The 14,795-nt window shown below is 33.9% G+C and overlaps 1 protein-coding gene across 1 annotated transcript in view; it reads right to left on the bottom strand.

The window, feature by feature from the left end:
* The window catches only part of LOC100880562 (uncharacterized), a 45,870-nt gene that overhangs the window by 6,041 nt on the left and 25,034 nt on the right, over positions 1–14,795 (bottom strand). The window contains exon 2 of the mRNA XM_003701651.3: positions 1,266–1,385. Coding sequence (XP_003701699.2) covers positions 1,266–1,383 — 118 coding nt within the window. The 5' untranslated portion in view covers positions 1,384–1,385. The remainder of the gene's footprint in view (positions 1–1,265; positions 1,386–14,795) is intronic.

The raw sequence follows: 14,795 nt of genomic DNA, 5'->3' as shown, positions 1-14,795 counted from the left end.
GAAATGATGATCGGAGAGATTCTGAACGATTAGTTACACGACTCGCAAAAATAATCGTCAACACAATTCTCTAAAGTTCACATAATATCGTAATTTTAAATTCATGAACTCTGCAAAGAATCATTCAAATTCATAAATAAAAAGATATGAAACTAAAATTATACCTTTCTTTAGTCTTTCACTTTTAAAATTCACTTTTACATGGAAAATTAATTTCATAATTTAAAACCGTATTTTATACTATTTATTAATCTATTAGTAATATAATAATAATAATAATCTATTAGTAATATAATAAAGTATATTGCAGTAGTATTAATAATTATATTAAAATACAGTATATGACTCTTTCATGTCACATCCATCTCATGTATACATATATTGAATTTAAAACACGTTCGATTCAACATCTATTTGTATTCACTCTGTGTACATTACTATACTATAAAATTAATTATGATAAAAGACTACAATACTTCTTCATTAAACTCTATGTTTTTGACCTTAACACGTTACTTATAAATATAAAACCAGTTTTTATTATAATTATGATCATACAGTTACATGCAGTATACAGTTATACACACAATTTCTACATATGTAAATATGCAGTTGTACACGTTACAGGAAGTGCACACTGCAAGAACATATGAATAAAAAATTCAGAACTCAATGAAAAAGAATGTCCTTTTTAACCTCTTGCTGTACAATGCATTTGCCAGATGCCTCTGTCATAGTTAGTTAGTTATTCTTTACTGTAATGTTAAAACAAGTAAAGAAAATTAAAATGTTGAGTATTTTATATTCAGCGATCCTTAATTATGCAAATTATTGTTGAATTTAAGTTTCAGGTTGAAGAGTATTAAAAATTTGAGTAAGATTTGAGTTCTACAGAGTCATTCTGAAAGTCACAATTGAGGTCTAAGTGCGTCACCAGTGAGGGTGAATTCGTCAAAGGCAAGGGGTTAACCTACTGTCTCCTCAAATCTTAAATTTCCCCATCGAAAAATATTTACTATCTACTTTTAATTTAGCAAATTTCTACAGTTGCCTTTTTCTTGAGAAGAGCTCATTTTTAGATAGGAAGTGTCGAAAGTGGCGTTTGAGGATCTCTTCAGGGTTTCACGTAACGGTCCGAGGTACTCTCGTAGGGTTAATCGTTGTCAGAACGTCGGATCGTAACTTGTCTCATGAAAGTTCACGGCATCCTGTTCTTTTTTTACCACAGTGTGGCAATTGTATCGGTGGATTCTCACGATTCTTACCTCTGTACCGAGACGTCGCATGAAAGTGGTAAGATGCTCCGTCAAGGTCTTCATCGGCTTGAAGAGGACTTAGGCTTAAGAGTCTCGGCGCCTCGGCGTGGCCGCGAAACCAACGCATTTCTAAAACAAAGAAAATGCATTATTAATAACAATCTTATCGAAACTCTTTCAATTTTCAATGCAATTTATAAAGCTATTTCATTCGCAAGTTTCAAAAGCGCAAGTTTAAAAAGAGGAAGGAAAGAGTTAAGAGGAAGTTATATACAGAGGAAGATCTGGTGAAAGGTCAATTTTATCGTCAAATTTTTGTGTTACACTGCAATTCATATTAATATTTATTTTTCTGTATATACATGTAATGAATTTAGATATTTTTGGAGGAGTTTAGACATTTGGGGGAGTAGAAGTTTTGTAATTTATCATTTTAAGGATTTGGTCAATAAGAGGCTTGTAAATTGACAAAAGATAAAATTTATAAAAGATGTAGAAATGAAAGTATTTAGAAATTTAATTCAGGGATTTGATCATTTGGGTATTGATAGTTTGGAACTTTACTGATTTATGAATTTAGGGATTCAGAAATTTATAAACCTTGTAGTTTGATCATTTACAAAAAGAAGTTTGCAAACATTGAAACTGGAAAATTAGAAATTCATCAACTCAGTGATTTGACAATTTGGGTAGCAATAGTTTTGGACTTTACTGATTTATGAATTTAGAGATTCAGAAGTTTATAAACCTTGTAGTGTGATGATTTACAAAAAGAAGTTTGCAAACATCTAAATTGGCAAATTAGAAATTTATCAGCTAAGGATTTGACAATTTGGGTAGCAATAGTTTTGGACTTTACTAATTTATGATTTTAGAGATTCAGAAATTTATAAACCTTGCAGTTCGATCATTTGCAAAAAGAAGTTTGCAAACATCGAAATCTGACAATTTAGAAAAACATCAATTTAAGCATTTTATAACTAAAGTATTGATATCTCAAGTTCCTTAATGAACGTAAAAATTCATAAATGTCTACATCTTGAGATGCGATCATTTCAAATTTATACAAATTCACGAATTGTCCCAATTAAGTGTCATAAAACGATTAAAAACAGACAAACGATCTTGTCAGAGATACCTCGTGCCCGCTCGTTAAAATCTCTGGCGCCATGCGCTGTTAAATACAGAATCGAGTAGAGGTAAAAAATGTTTGAGTATCACGAGGAAATTTTCCGTTCCCCGTGTTGGATACCGTTGGCAGCCAACTGTCGGCAATAAACCCATCTTTTTTTCATTCGCGGATCCACTGGACGATCCTCCGGGACTCAGTCAGACGGAATCCTCGCGGAGAGGCGTTACCGTTCATCTGCTTCGCTCAGAAACCGTAATTTAACCACCTCGTGCTCGCTGAAACCCGGCGATATAATAGCCTCGAATTTAACGGTTTCTACGAGTCCTTCCATGGCAAATCATGCTTTTTCCGCGTCATAGTTTCTGTTCAACGGAACGACGAATTTCGAGCACGATTATCCTGTCCATTGCAAATATCGTTATTTATTTCTTCTTCGACGGTGGATGATTGCCGATCGTGATCGGCAACCTGCTCTTCTTTCTGCCCTATTTCATCAACGGTAATTTTAGTACAGTCGAGAGAAAATGTAGATAGCTCGGTATAAACATAGCAAACTTTATTTACTTGTAGAGTTAGAATTTTCATGACTTTTTTTGGGAACTTGATGATCTAAAAATTAGTCAAAAACTCTTGATGAACACCACCATATTACGCAGCAAGAACTCCTTGCAAGAACTACTTGATTTATAAAGCAAATGTAAAGTTTACTGGCTTGTATTAATACAAAAAAAATGTATGTATTATACAATGTCTAACTACGTTTATAAAATTCAGTTTCTAAAATTAGTCAAAAATTCTTCATGAACTTCTCTATATTGTGCAGCAAGAACTACTTGCTTTATAAAGCAAATGCAAAGTTTACTGGCTTGTTGTATTAATACAAGAAAAAATGTATGTATTATACAATGTGTAACTACGTTTATAAAATTCAGTTTAAACTTGAATTTCATACTAAATTTAATTTCATTAATTTTAGTGAAATTAAATTTGTAAATTGTTTAAATTAAAGCTTCAAAAAGACAGAACTATAATAATCTGTTTATGGGTGAAATATTTTTTATTTTGAAGTGTGGTGCTTCTGTAAAGGAAGTTTAAAAATTGTATACGATTGTGGAAATGCACGATGTGCTACTTGATACAAGGATTTCTTACTTATGAAGGTTTAATATGATGATGTATTGAAAACACTTTAACAGTACATGGAATTCTTTAGCGAGCCGTAACGATTCGTTAACCTCGGGGAATTTAAGAAAATGCGAAACGCGTTGGCAATGGAGTCTCGATATTTGCTCGTACTTTCGTAAACACGTTGGAAATAGGTTGACGGTGTATTAGAGTTCTTAACGAGCTACTCGATAGACACTTCGGATACAATGGAAACCTGCGCTTAGATCGGTTTAATTGGAACGTGAAGCATATGTAGTTTAAGAGAACAGATTTTGTAATATTGTAATTTGTAGTTGGTAATTAGAAACTCGTTCAATGTCATTTGATTTCTATATTGAAATATCTGGTTTAAATTTAAACAATGGAGGCACTTGGGTTTGAGTTATATTTGCTGCTAGAATTTCTAAGTAAGGAATTTCTATCTTATTTGAATTCATGTGAAGTACTATGTATTATTAGTGAGAATTCGGTCGGTAAAAATTAGATTTTGATCAGCGCCATCTAGCGGATGTTTCCCAAACCTTGCTCCTGGTAGCAGGATCGCAGAAAAGCGAGGAGGTATACGGAGTATCAGGAGGCTTCCCGCGCGATCACCGCGCATGCGCACCACAGCTCGCGCCGCAACATGGCGTCCTCCGCAACACATCGAATTATTAATTAATCACTCGTTTTCTATGTATAATTTCTACACTTTCACGATTCAAAAATGTAATTCAACTCAATTTCAACTTCCTTGTACATAATTCATTAATAAATTTACGTTGTAATATCATTAATATAATCCGATACTAATGATTATTAATAACTAATTTCACTCGAATAATATCTTAACAAATAATGTATGAGAAAATAGATTGCGAATTGTAGATCATTCTTCAGTTATAAGAGTATACAAATTGTGCATCGGAAATTAGCAATTAATTTTTTTAGTTTTACTTGTTCCGTGAGACGCCATGTTAGAGAGGGGGCTCAGCCATGTTGGAGAGGGGGCGCAACGCTGTTGGGGAGGGGAGTCAGCCATGTTGGATGTAGCTGCGCGCGCATGCGCACTGGTCGTGCGGGACACCTCCTATTACTCCGAATACCTCTTCGCTTTTCTGCGATCCTGCTACCAGGAGCAGGGTAAAAACACCAAACGCTAGATGGCGCTGATCCAATTTTAATTTTTACCGACCGATTCATAGATAGAATACAAGAATATTATGAATATTAAGAATATTAAGAACACACAGAATTACTACATAAATTCCTTTCCTAAATTGCTAGAATTCCAAATGGAATATCTTCTATTTAGATATTTAGAATTAACATCTTAATACTATTTAAATTTTGAAATTATGAAATCTTTGAATTATTACAATTTTAAATATAGAATATAAATATAGAATATATAAATATTTATATTTAATATAAATATTAAATATAGAATATAAAATATAGAATATAAAATATAGAATATAAAATATAGAATATAAAATATAAAATATAAACTATATGAAATATCTGTATGCTGAATTTTCACCATTAACAAATTTCTAAAACTTTATATATCCAAATTTCTAAATTTCTTCACCCTCAAATCCCGATACGTTTAAATATCCAAATCGCTAAATTTCAACATTCATAAATTGTTTAAACTTTAAATACCCGAATTTCTAAATCCCTTCACCCTCAAGTTCCAATACATCTAAATATCCAAATCACTAAACTTCACCATTCAAAAATTGCTGAAACTTTAAATCTCCGAATTTCTAAATTCCATCACCCTCAAATTCCAATACACCTAAATATCTAAACCACTAAATTTGACCATCCCCAAAGAACAAATATCCCAAATACAACCCGAGTTTCTCCAAACAGTCAAATTTTCCTCAAGAAAGCGATATTTGCTCGCGACTGTACCTCCAGCGATACAACGCAACAGTATTCTTCTGTACTCCGAAGCATCGAACAGCAAGAAAACAATCGAACCGTGATCTCTCGATTTCCCATCGTGAGATTCGAAGTCTCGCGTTACGTGTCGAGCGTGGAAAGCAACATCTGTGACGCGAAGAATCCCGTTTCCACGAGCCGGTCGCATAATGGAGATGATTAATACATCGTGGCTCGGTTATGCAAGGTGTTAATGCATCGATTATGTACGTACACGCAGTCGCGAGCGCATCGCGAACAGAAGACGAAGAAGAAGAAGAAGAAGAAGAGAAGGGAGACGACTTTCTCTGATGCAAATATGTGTGCCAACGGCACATTTCCGACGACGAGCTCCCACGATGTCCGCTTTTCACTTTTCATTCAGACGACCGCCGGCCATCAAGGTGGATCCCTGCTGAATCGGGGTCCACGATCAAGGATGCACGACATGGAAGTTCAGGGTCGTGAACTCTTCTCTCTGCTTTTAGGACTGACTCGTCACGCTGGAACTACTTCCTTTTGTCGAGAAATCGGTATGACGAATTTCGGATCGTTTATTTTAATCTTTGTCGAGGATCTTAGGTAGAAGACTCTCGGAGTCTTACAGCATGTGCTACTTCAGACTTAAGATGCTATATTCCTAAATTTCAATTAATTTTTATAATATGTGGTACAGAATAAAACGTTCATATGCACGTATTCTTGATACAACAAACAAAATGATCAAAATGAAACATTCGTAAAAAATCATTTCTTCTGCAATTTTTGTTTAAATACAAAATAATAAATGAGTCTTCGGAACTGTTCTACGTGAACAGATGTTCAATTACAAGCTTTCGCTCATGTCCAATTGATTGCACACGTAATGTAACCTTCTCGTTTTTACAGACTAACATTCTAAATTAATGTTTGCAGTACTCTGTAACGCAATGACGGGCTTCTTAAATAAAAAGCGACAACAGAGTTGCGTAAGAATGAATTCCAGACAGTGTTTAAAATGTCAGATCCGTGTGTGAATATTACATATGCGTCATTGCTTCTTCGGTGACAAACGATGAGGATAACAGTGTGGTTTTAAGTGGAACACAAGCTGTGATGATTATAATGGTGACTTTAGAGACTCGATAACTTGGAAGCTTGTGAATTTGCAAAATTAAGAAATATGGGAATTTTGAGAATTTGCAAATTTGGGGAATTGGGAATTTGAGAGTTGGGGAATTGGGTAATTTGGGAAATTGGAGTTTTGAGAATTGGGGGATTTGGGAATTGGGGGATTTGGGGATTGGGGGATTTTGGTATTGGAGGATTTGGGAATTGGGGGATTTGGGAATTGGGGGACTTGGGAATTGGGAGATTTGGGAATTGGGGGATTTTGGAATTGGGGGATTTGGGAATTGGGGGATTTGGGAATTGGGGGATTTTGGAATTTGGGAATTTGGGAATTGGGGGTTTTTGGAATTGGGGGATTTGGGAATTGGGGGATTTGGGAATTGGGGGATTTGGGAATTGGGGGATTTGGGAATTGGGGGATTTGGGAATTGGGGGATTTGGGAATTGGGGGATTTGGGAATTGGGGGATTTTGGAATTGGGGAATTTGGGAATTGGGGGATTTGGGAATTGGGGGATTTTGGAATTTGGGAATTTGGGAATTGGAGGTTTTTGGAATTGGGGGATTTGGGAATTGGGGGATTTGGGAATTGGGGGATTTTGGAATTGGGGGATTTGGGAATTGGGGAATTTGGGAATTGGGGGATTTGGGAATTGGGGGATTTTGGAATTTGGGAATTTGGGAATTGGGGGTTTTTGGAATTGGGGGATTTTGGAATTGGAGGATTTGGGAATTTGGGAATTTGGGAATTGGGGGATTTGGGAATTGGGGGATTTTGGAATTGGAGGATTTGGGAATTGGGAAACTTGAGAATTGGGGAATTTAGAAATTGGGAAATTTGCGAACTTGAGAATTTGGAAATAAGAAAATATGAGAATTGGGAAACTTGGGAATTGAAAAATTTAGAAATTGGAAAATTTGAGAATTTTATAAATTTGAAAATTTGTGAAATTTGTAAAGTTTGAGAAATTATAAATTTGTAAATTCGTAAATTTGTGCATTTGCCAATCTGAAACTGAAATCCCGCCTAACATCAAACAAAAACAACCAAGGAATCCTTAATACTTAATTAAAAAGCCTCCTATAATTTTTTGTGTTCCACGGATAAATTAAACAACCTATTGCAAACGTGAAAGTTATTCCATTACATAACTATAATTCCATCGTTTGTATTTTCGTAACACTAGAACGCGGATAAATCACACGTGAAATCGGTTTTATAGCGAAACTCGAAAGAGTTCCACGAACACTTAACGCAATCAAAATCGCATTTTCATAACGCATGTTAAGACTCATTAAATATTTCTTCCGTTTGGTAATCTTCGACCGATTTAGATGGCAAAAAACGTCATTGCTTTCTAGTTTTTGAAGTATTCTTCAGATAATCTAAATAACAAATTATCTGTCTTTCATGAATTTTATGGTATTTAGAATATATTTTAGTGTATTGCTAGACACTCAGAAAACTACTGTAAAGAATATTCTACAAAGTAAAAAGAAATTTAAAGAAGAAAAAAGTCTTTTGACGTTGTATTTAAACATACACTGTTTGTGCAGGTGTTGGAAAAGACCCGTACATTTGTAATCATCGTAAATTAGCATTTCTCTTTATTTTATCAGCATTTTGAACGTATTCTTAAATATTATAACCTGACGATATTTATTTCTTTTGCAGGTTATTTTATTAACGAAAATTACACCAAAAAATTCATATAAACATTATACCCTGCAAACAAATATAAAAATATAATTAAAAAATTTGATAGAAACATGAAAAGTCTAAGAAAAGTCTAACTAAACATATTAAACACTTTCATTTGACAGCCTTAGCAAATATGTTGATTAACATGGTGGTTGCAAAAGTGGTTAATACTTAAACTACATCCTCTGAATAAAAATAAAAATATAATATTAAAAAATTTGATAGAAACATGAAAAGTCTAAGAAAAGTCTAACTTAACATATTAAACACTTTCATTTGACAGCCTTAGCAAATATGTTGATTAACATGGTGGTTGCAAAAGTGGTTAATACTTAAACTACACACTCTAAACAAAAACAAAAATGTCATCTGATACATAAATATAAATTTGATAGAAATATGAAAAGTCTAAGAGTATTGTTATAACCCAGTAGCTGATAAGATGGTCGAAAGTAGAAAGTATAAAAGAAAATGGAGGGTGGTAGTGCCAGTAGCAAGTAGTATCACCCGGAGACTTTCTTTTGACAAAGTGAATCGTACTACCGGGTAATTGGCCTCGATCTATCGATCTTACACGTCAGAAACGAGCGTAACTATGACTGCATTCTTATTAGTTAGAAGCTGTTTCGTCATACGGTCTAACACCGAGCGTTATACTTTCCAGTTCTTTAAAAATAACATTTTAACGAGTGCCTGCCATGAAAATTGTTTCGCAACCAAATGCATGCGATTTCGGTCGAATAATTTTTGATACGTAATTGTAGCCAATTAATGTGCTGTTCTTTGTTATAGAAATAGCATTTTTGCAAAGAAACCTGTTACATGATAAGTTTGTTGATAGAGAATTATCGTGATGAATGAAAATTAGATCGACTTTAGTGTTCATTGAAACAGTTGGGTTGGGAGAATATTTTTAAAATCAAAATTTTTTTGAATATTATATTTATTACAGGAAGTATAACTTGTTATTGCACGAAAATTGTTTATAATAATTTTTAAGTAAATTGCAATTTCTAAGTAATTTCTGAATAAGTTCTATGGTACTTGATGCAATGATACACTGTTTTTAATTGCATTCTTTTCGTTTCTACAAATGGTTCTATAAAGTGATGAAGTATTGCAAGAGATTTTCTATCAGACTTACACTACATTAAATTAGAACTCATTGTTCTTGACAATATAAGACAGACTACTCGAACATACAAAATGTATAAAACTCTGTTGAGATACATTAATAACAAAAATAGTGATTAAATGTTCAAACAGTCTGTTTCTAAAAATTGAAAGCTGTAAAACGTATCAATTTGCCCCGTCTCCCCTACTCGAAATCATCACGGATAAACTCGTCGTACCGTGAAAGTAGTTTGCGATCAGCATTCCGTGGACGACCCGTCCCAAAAGACTCGGAGAGTTGTACGCAACTTGCACGCTCGAACGTACAGTCAGCAGCAAATATGGTTTCCCTAGAGAAAACATGACAACACGAGGGGAGAGAGCCTTTCTATTTTTCTATTTTCGCGGATTTGCGGAGATTTGAGGACTTGGAGAAGGATGGAAGATTTGGGGAGATGGGTGCTTGAGGAGGTTGGGATTTGGGGATATAGGAATATAGGGAGTTTAGGATTTGGGGATATAGAAATATAGGAGTTAGGGAGGGATTTAGAAATAGAGGGATAGAGGGATTTAGGGATAGAGGGATTTAGGGATATAGGGATTTAGGGATAGAGGGATTTAGGGATAGAGGGATTTAGGGATAGAGGGATTTAGGGATAGAGGGGTTTAGGAATAGAGGGATAGAGGGATAGAGGGATTTAGGGATAGAGGGATTTAGGGATAGAGGGATTTAGGGATAGAGGGATTAGGGATAGAGGGATTTAGGGATAGAGGGATTTAGGGATAGAGGGATAGAGGGATAGAGGAATAGAGGGATTTAGGGATAGAGGAATTTAAGGATAGAGGGATTTAGGGATGTAGATATTTAGGAATATAGGGATATAGGCATATAGTAATGTGGAGACATAGGGTTACAAGAGTGTAGTGATATAGAAATATAGGGATTTAGGGATATACGAATGTAGACACGTAGAGATATAGGAATTTAGGAATATGGGGACCTCGAAATTTTGAGATGCAGAAATATATGTACACATATGTAAGTTTTTGAAAACCTTAAGTGTTGAGATCTGTGAATCTTATGAAACTTATGGATGTGGGACTACAGGGACATTGAAACTTAACGTAGGAATCTATGAGTAGAGGGATATGAGGATATGGGGATATAGGGATACTAGGATATAAGAAGATAGAGATGTAGAGACACAGGGATATAAGTCACTGGATATAAGAATCTAATAATATATTTAAAGGCCCACAGTTTTTTAATCTACGTATCTAAGAATATAAATTCCTACAAGTTTATTGTGGACCTACAAATTTATTGATCGTGGAATCTAAGGATTTAGAAATCCAAATATATATGAACACAAGTATTTAAAAATTTACAAAAGTAAAAATGCAATATCTTAGAATTCACATATCTAAAAAATGAAAGAATCTGACAATTTCAAAATTTCAAAAAATTTGAGAGGTATAAGCACTTAAAAATTCAAAAATAGAGTATACCCTTATAGAAAGAAAGCGTACGTTGCACCTGAGTGTACACACTGTGCCACTGTCTGCGTGTCCGTGCAACGAACGTTGTCCAGTAAGTGGGTCACTTTGTGGTACCAGCCTGAAGGGATTCGTGGATAACTCGCGTTAGACGTCGCCGTTGGCGTAGCTGATGAAATCGAAACGTTCTGCAATATTTGCTCTCGGAATGCATCGAGTTATCGATCTTGTTGAGGAAAAATTGAGATCAATTAGTGGAGAACGGAAAATGCTTCTCTATAAAAAATAGGTGTACAGTGCATTTTTTAAGTAGGAACATTTATAGCCGTGAGAGAATTGTTCACTTTTAGATCAATTAACAAAAGTTGAACGCAAATTACTAAATTTTGAAATTTGCTAATTATTTTTATTTATAAATTTGGACATTTTTAGATTTCTATATCAACTTGATGTAATTTATGAAGTAGTTTATGAATTTATGAAGATAACTCCTCAATTTCGAAATTTTTTAATGGGAATGTTTAAAAATAATAGAGTTACAAACTTAACACAAATACTAGATTTATGGAACATGTCAAAATGATGTATCATAGGTCTCTTAAATGACAGAGCTTATTAAGAAATTTTTATAAACATGTCAAACTAAAGAATTAATTTCTTAGGGAGTTCATATATTATCATCCCCAACTTATTTATTTTTCTAATTTAGTTCAAAGTTAAATATATCAGTGTTAATAATCTACAGATTTTATAATAGGAACAATTAAGAATTAGTGAATTTACAAACTTCTTCTACTTCTCTATTTTTTCAATTGTAACTCTTTCAAATATGTCAGCTGCTTCAATACCATGTGTTGTCATCATTACCTAAAACTATTTCAATCTCCCAATCGTCCATCAAAATGTCCACCTAAACCTTGACCATACATATTTCCCATGGTCCAAGAATTTAATCCACGACTTACCCAAAAGAAACAAGCAAAGCTCGTCAAGCTTGTCTCAGAAAGTCTCTTGTTTTTAAGGGTAGGTAACGTATAGGTATTCCCAACGAGGCTCGAATCACCTCTCTTATCGCGTTTTCCATTCACGGAAATCGCGTATACTGCCTCGGCCACGTAAGTGCATTTCCATGGAGCTGCGAAGCGGTGGTCGTAAACCTTGGCTTCACCTCAAGCTTGGCACGAGGTGCGAATTATCGCTCCACGTTTAAATTGCACGCGATTTTTCCGAATGCCACGCTGGAAGGAGAGGAGCCTATCTTATTACGCGGTGCACGTGCATCGCAAGATCGCGCGAGACAAACTTCTTCTTTTTCTTCGTCTTGAAATTATACGCACGGTACGAGTGCACGAATCGCGGAAATTACGGGGACGATGCAAAATACGAGCTGCGATTCTCTGTCGTTCGACCGTGACCCATAAATTTAACGTGCACTGCGCTTTGGATGATGGAATATCGAATCTGAATTGGATTTCTACGCTACCTTCGCGGGGAATTCTCCTCGATTTATTCTGCCTTTTATCGCTGTGGAATTATGGAAAAGAGCTGGTATATTGGATTATTGCGGGGTAGCGAGATTTCGAAAATGGTGTGCAACGTGTTATTTGATGAGGAGTGCCAGTAAATGGCGTTTGTATTATTAAATGATTGCATTGGTGCATTTGAAGATTATTTACTAAGAGACAATTATTGTATGAAGTTTTTTTGTGAATATTTTTTAACAGGTTATAATTAGAAATAGGTTGACGTACTTCGTTATGTGACAAGTAATTAAATTGGTAATTAAAGTAAAGCGATTATGTGGATGCACAGCGAACACAGAGCAAGCTTCCTATTTTTAGTAATTTTCGTCAAAGAAAAATTGGGAAGTCAAAATATGAAGAGACTTGATTTATGTATTTGAAAATTGAGAACAAATTATAAATTTATATTTGCCATTTCAAAAATGCAGAAATTCGGAAAATTAAAGACGAAAAAGTCAGTAAAGATAATTTGACAATTTATGAATTTGAAAAACTATTATTTGCAAATTTAAAAATCTAGCAATTTGCAAATTTGAAATTCTAGTAACTTGCAAATTAAAATTTTGAACCTTCGTACTTTACTTGAAAATTTTCCTCATATTTTTTAAAGTGCAAAAATTATCAAACCTAACCTAACTTTAGAAAACAGATAACTGAGATAATTTTCTGTCAAGTGGATTTATATTAAAAAGTGTGGTAACTGAGATGATTTTCCATCAAGTGGATTTATATTAAAAACATTAACAAAGGCATAATATAATAATTTTCAAGAAGCTTTGAGCTTCAAATTAATATACCATTGTACTTTTATTTCATCAAAGACTTTGTCCCAAATCATTTAATGATTCAATAAATTACTAAGCAAAATTGCACATAATTGAAAGACCAGACATTTCAGAAATGAAAATAACTTTTGACAAAAGTCACAGGTTTAATGTCGAAGTATTAAACGATTAGTCATACGCGCAGCATGAGAAAGTGGGTCAAATAATACCAGACTACATGCAGCATGCAAGTTCTCGATTTTATGGCGAACGATAACGGCAATTATTCATGGTGTTCCAATCATCGTTGACAGTAAACTACCAGAATCATTAGATAATCATTTTACAGTTAGGTTAAGTTCTGTTCATAGTTCCATCGATATTGATCACGTTCTTCTCTAACTCCATTAAAGCAGTCTTAATGACTTGCAGCAAATTCTAAAATATTGATATTGGGATAATTGAAAATAATTTTATGAAATCGTAAACGAATGCAAATTAACGAAAACAGATATTTGTGAAATTATTACAGTAAATGTATGATAGAAATTTACTTGAATAAATATTTTAGAATTCGAGTAATTATTCAGGAATATCAAGTTCGAGGTAAAATCTAATTTTCAATAAATATGTTTAAAATATATATAAAATATAAAAATTTAGTTTCACTTGAAATTTTTATTTGAAACAAGAGCAAATTTTCTCTCGAGTAAAACTTATTCCATTTTCCAATATGTTCCGTATTAAATTCATGAATTCAATTCGTAAATGTATAAATTCAACGACTTCGTGTATAAAATTCATTTAATGCAACATACAGTGGAAATCGTGTAAGATAATATCAAGATAAATTAATACTGAACAAATAATGTGCAAACATTTTTAATACCATATTATTTTCTTCAATGGAATTCAATCCAATCATTTAAAATGTCAAGTTATAAATACGTTGTGCATTATTTAAAGAAACTTTTATAAACATCGCCTAAATGTGAGGCGACCTTAATTGGCCGACACAAATAATTATTTTTGTCAGCGATACAAAATTCGCAGAATTCATAGAGCAGTCATTAGGTGTCGCGAGCAAGAAGTAACCTTAACAAGAAGTTACAAGAAGTAACGTGTTGGCAATGACATTTGATGATGTCTCGGCAAACAAAATTTTTAACGTTACCACGGGTCTAATTACCTGGAAGATTGTATCGTCTGTAAAAGGAACGCGAAACAACGGCGGGAGTCGAGTGATTTAACGAACTACACCGTGCGGTTAATTGGTTCTGGGTGTGACGACGAATTAATGTTGTACAAAGTAGCAACGAGGCCGTAATTAATTATTCTACGGATACCGCGAACGAAGAAACTCAAAAGTTAATTGGCTGAGAGATAACGTCCGTTTAATTACATTTTATTCGTTGGCTGTGTGCCGAGGTATCGTTAGACTTATTTATAGAAGGTTGTCTTAATTATGTAACCTTGCAATTAGTTGTGCAATTTTAGAAATTTTCTTTATCAAACGCTGCTGTCGATTTCGTTGGTTACTGTTGTGGAAAACTATTGTTTAAGATGCACAAATTTTCACTTTCTTTTATAGAAATTTTGTTTCGTTTCTGCTTCTCTATTT

Source organism: Megachile rotundata, chromosome 4 (assembly GCF_050947335.1).
Source record: "Megachile rotundata isolate GNS110a chromosome 4, iyMegRotu1, whole genome shotgun sequence".
NCBI lineage: Eukaryota > Metazoa > Arthropoda > Insecta > Hymenoptera > Megachilidae > Megachile > Megachile rotundata.
Note: the sequence above shows the minus strand (reverse complement) of the source record. Positions and strands in the feature narration are given on the sequence as shown.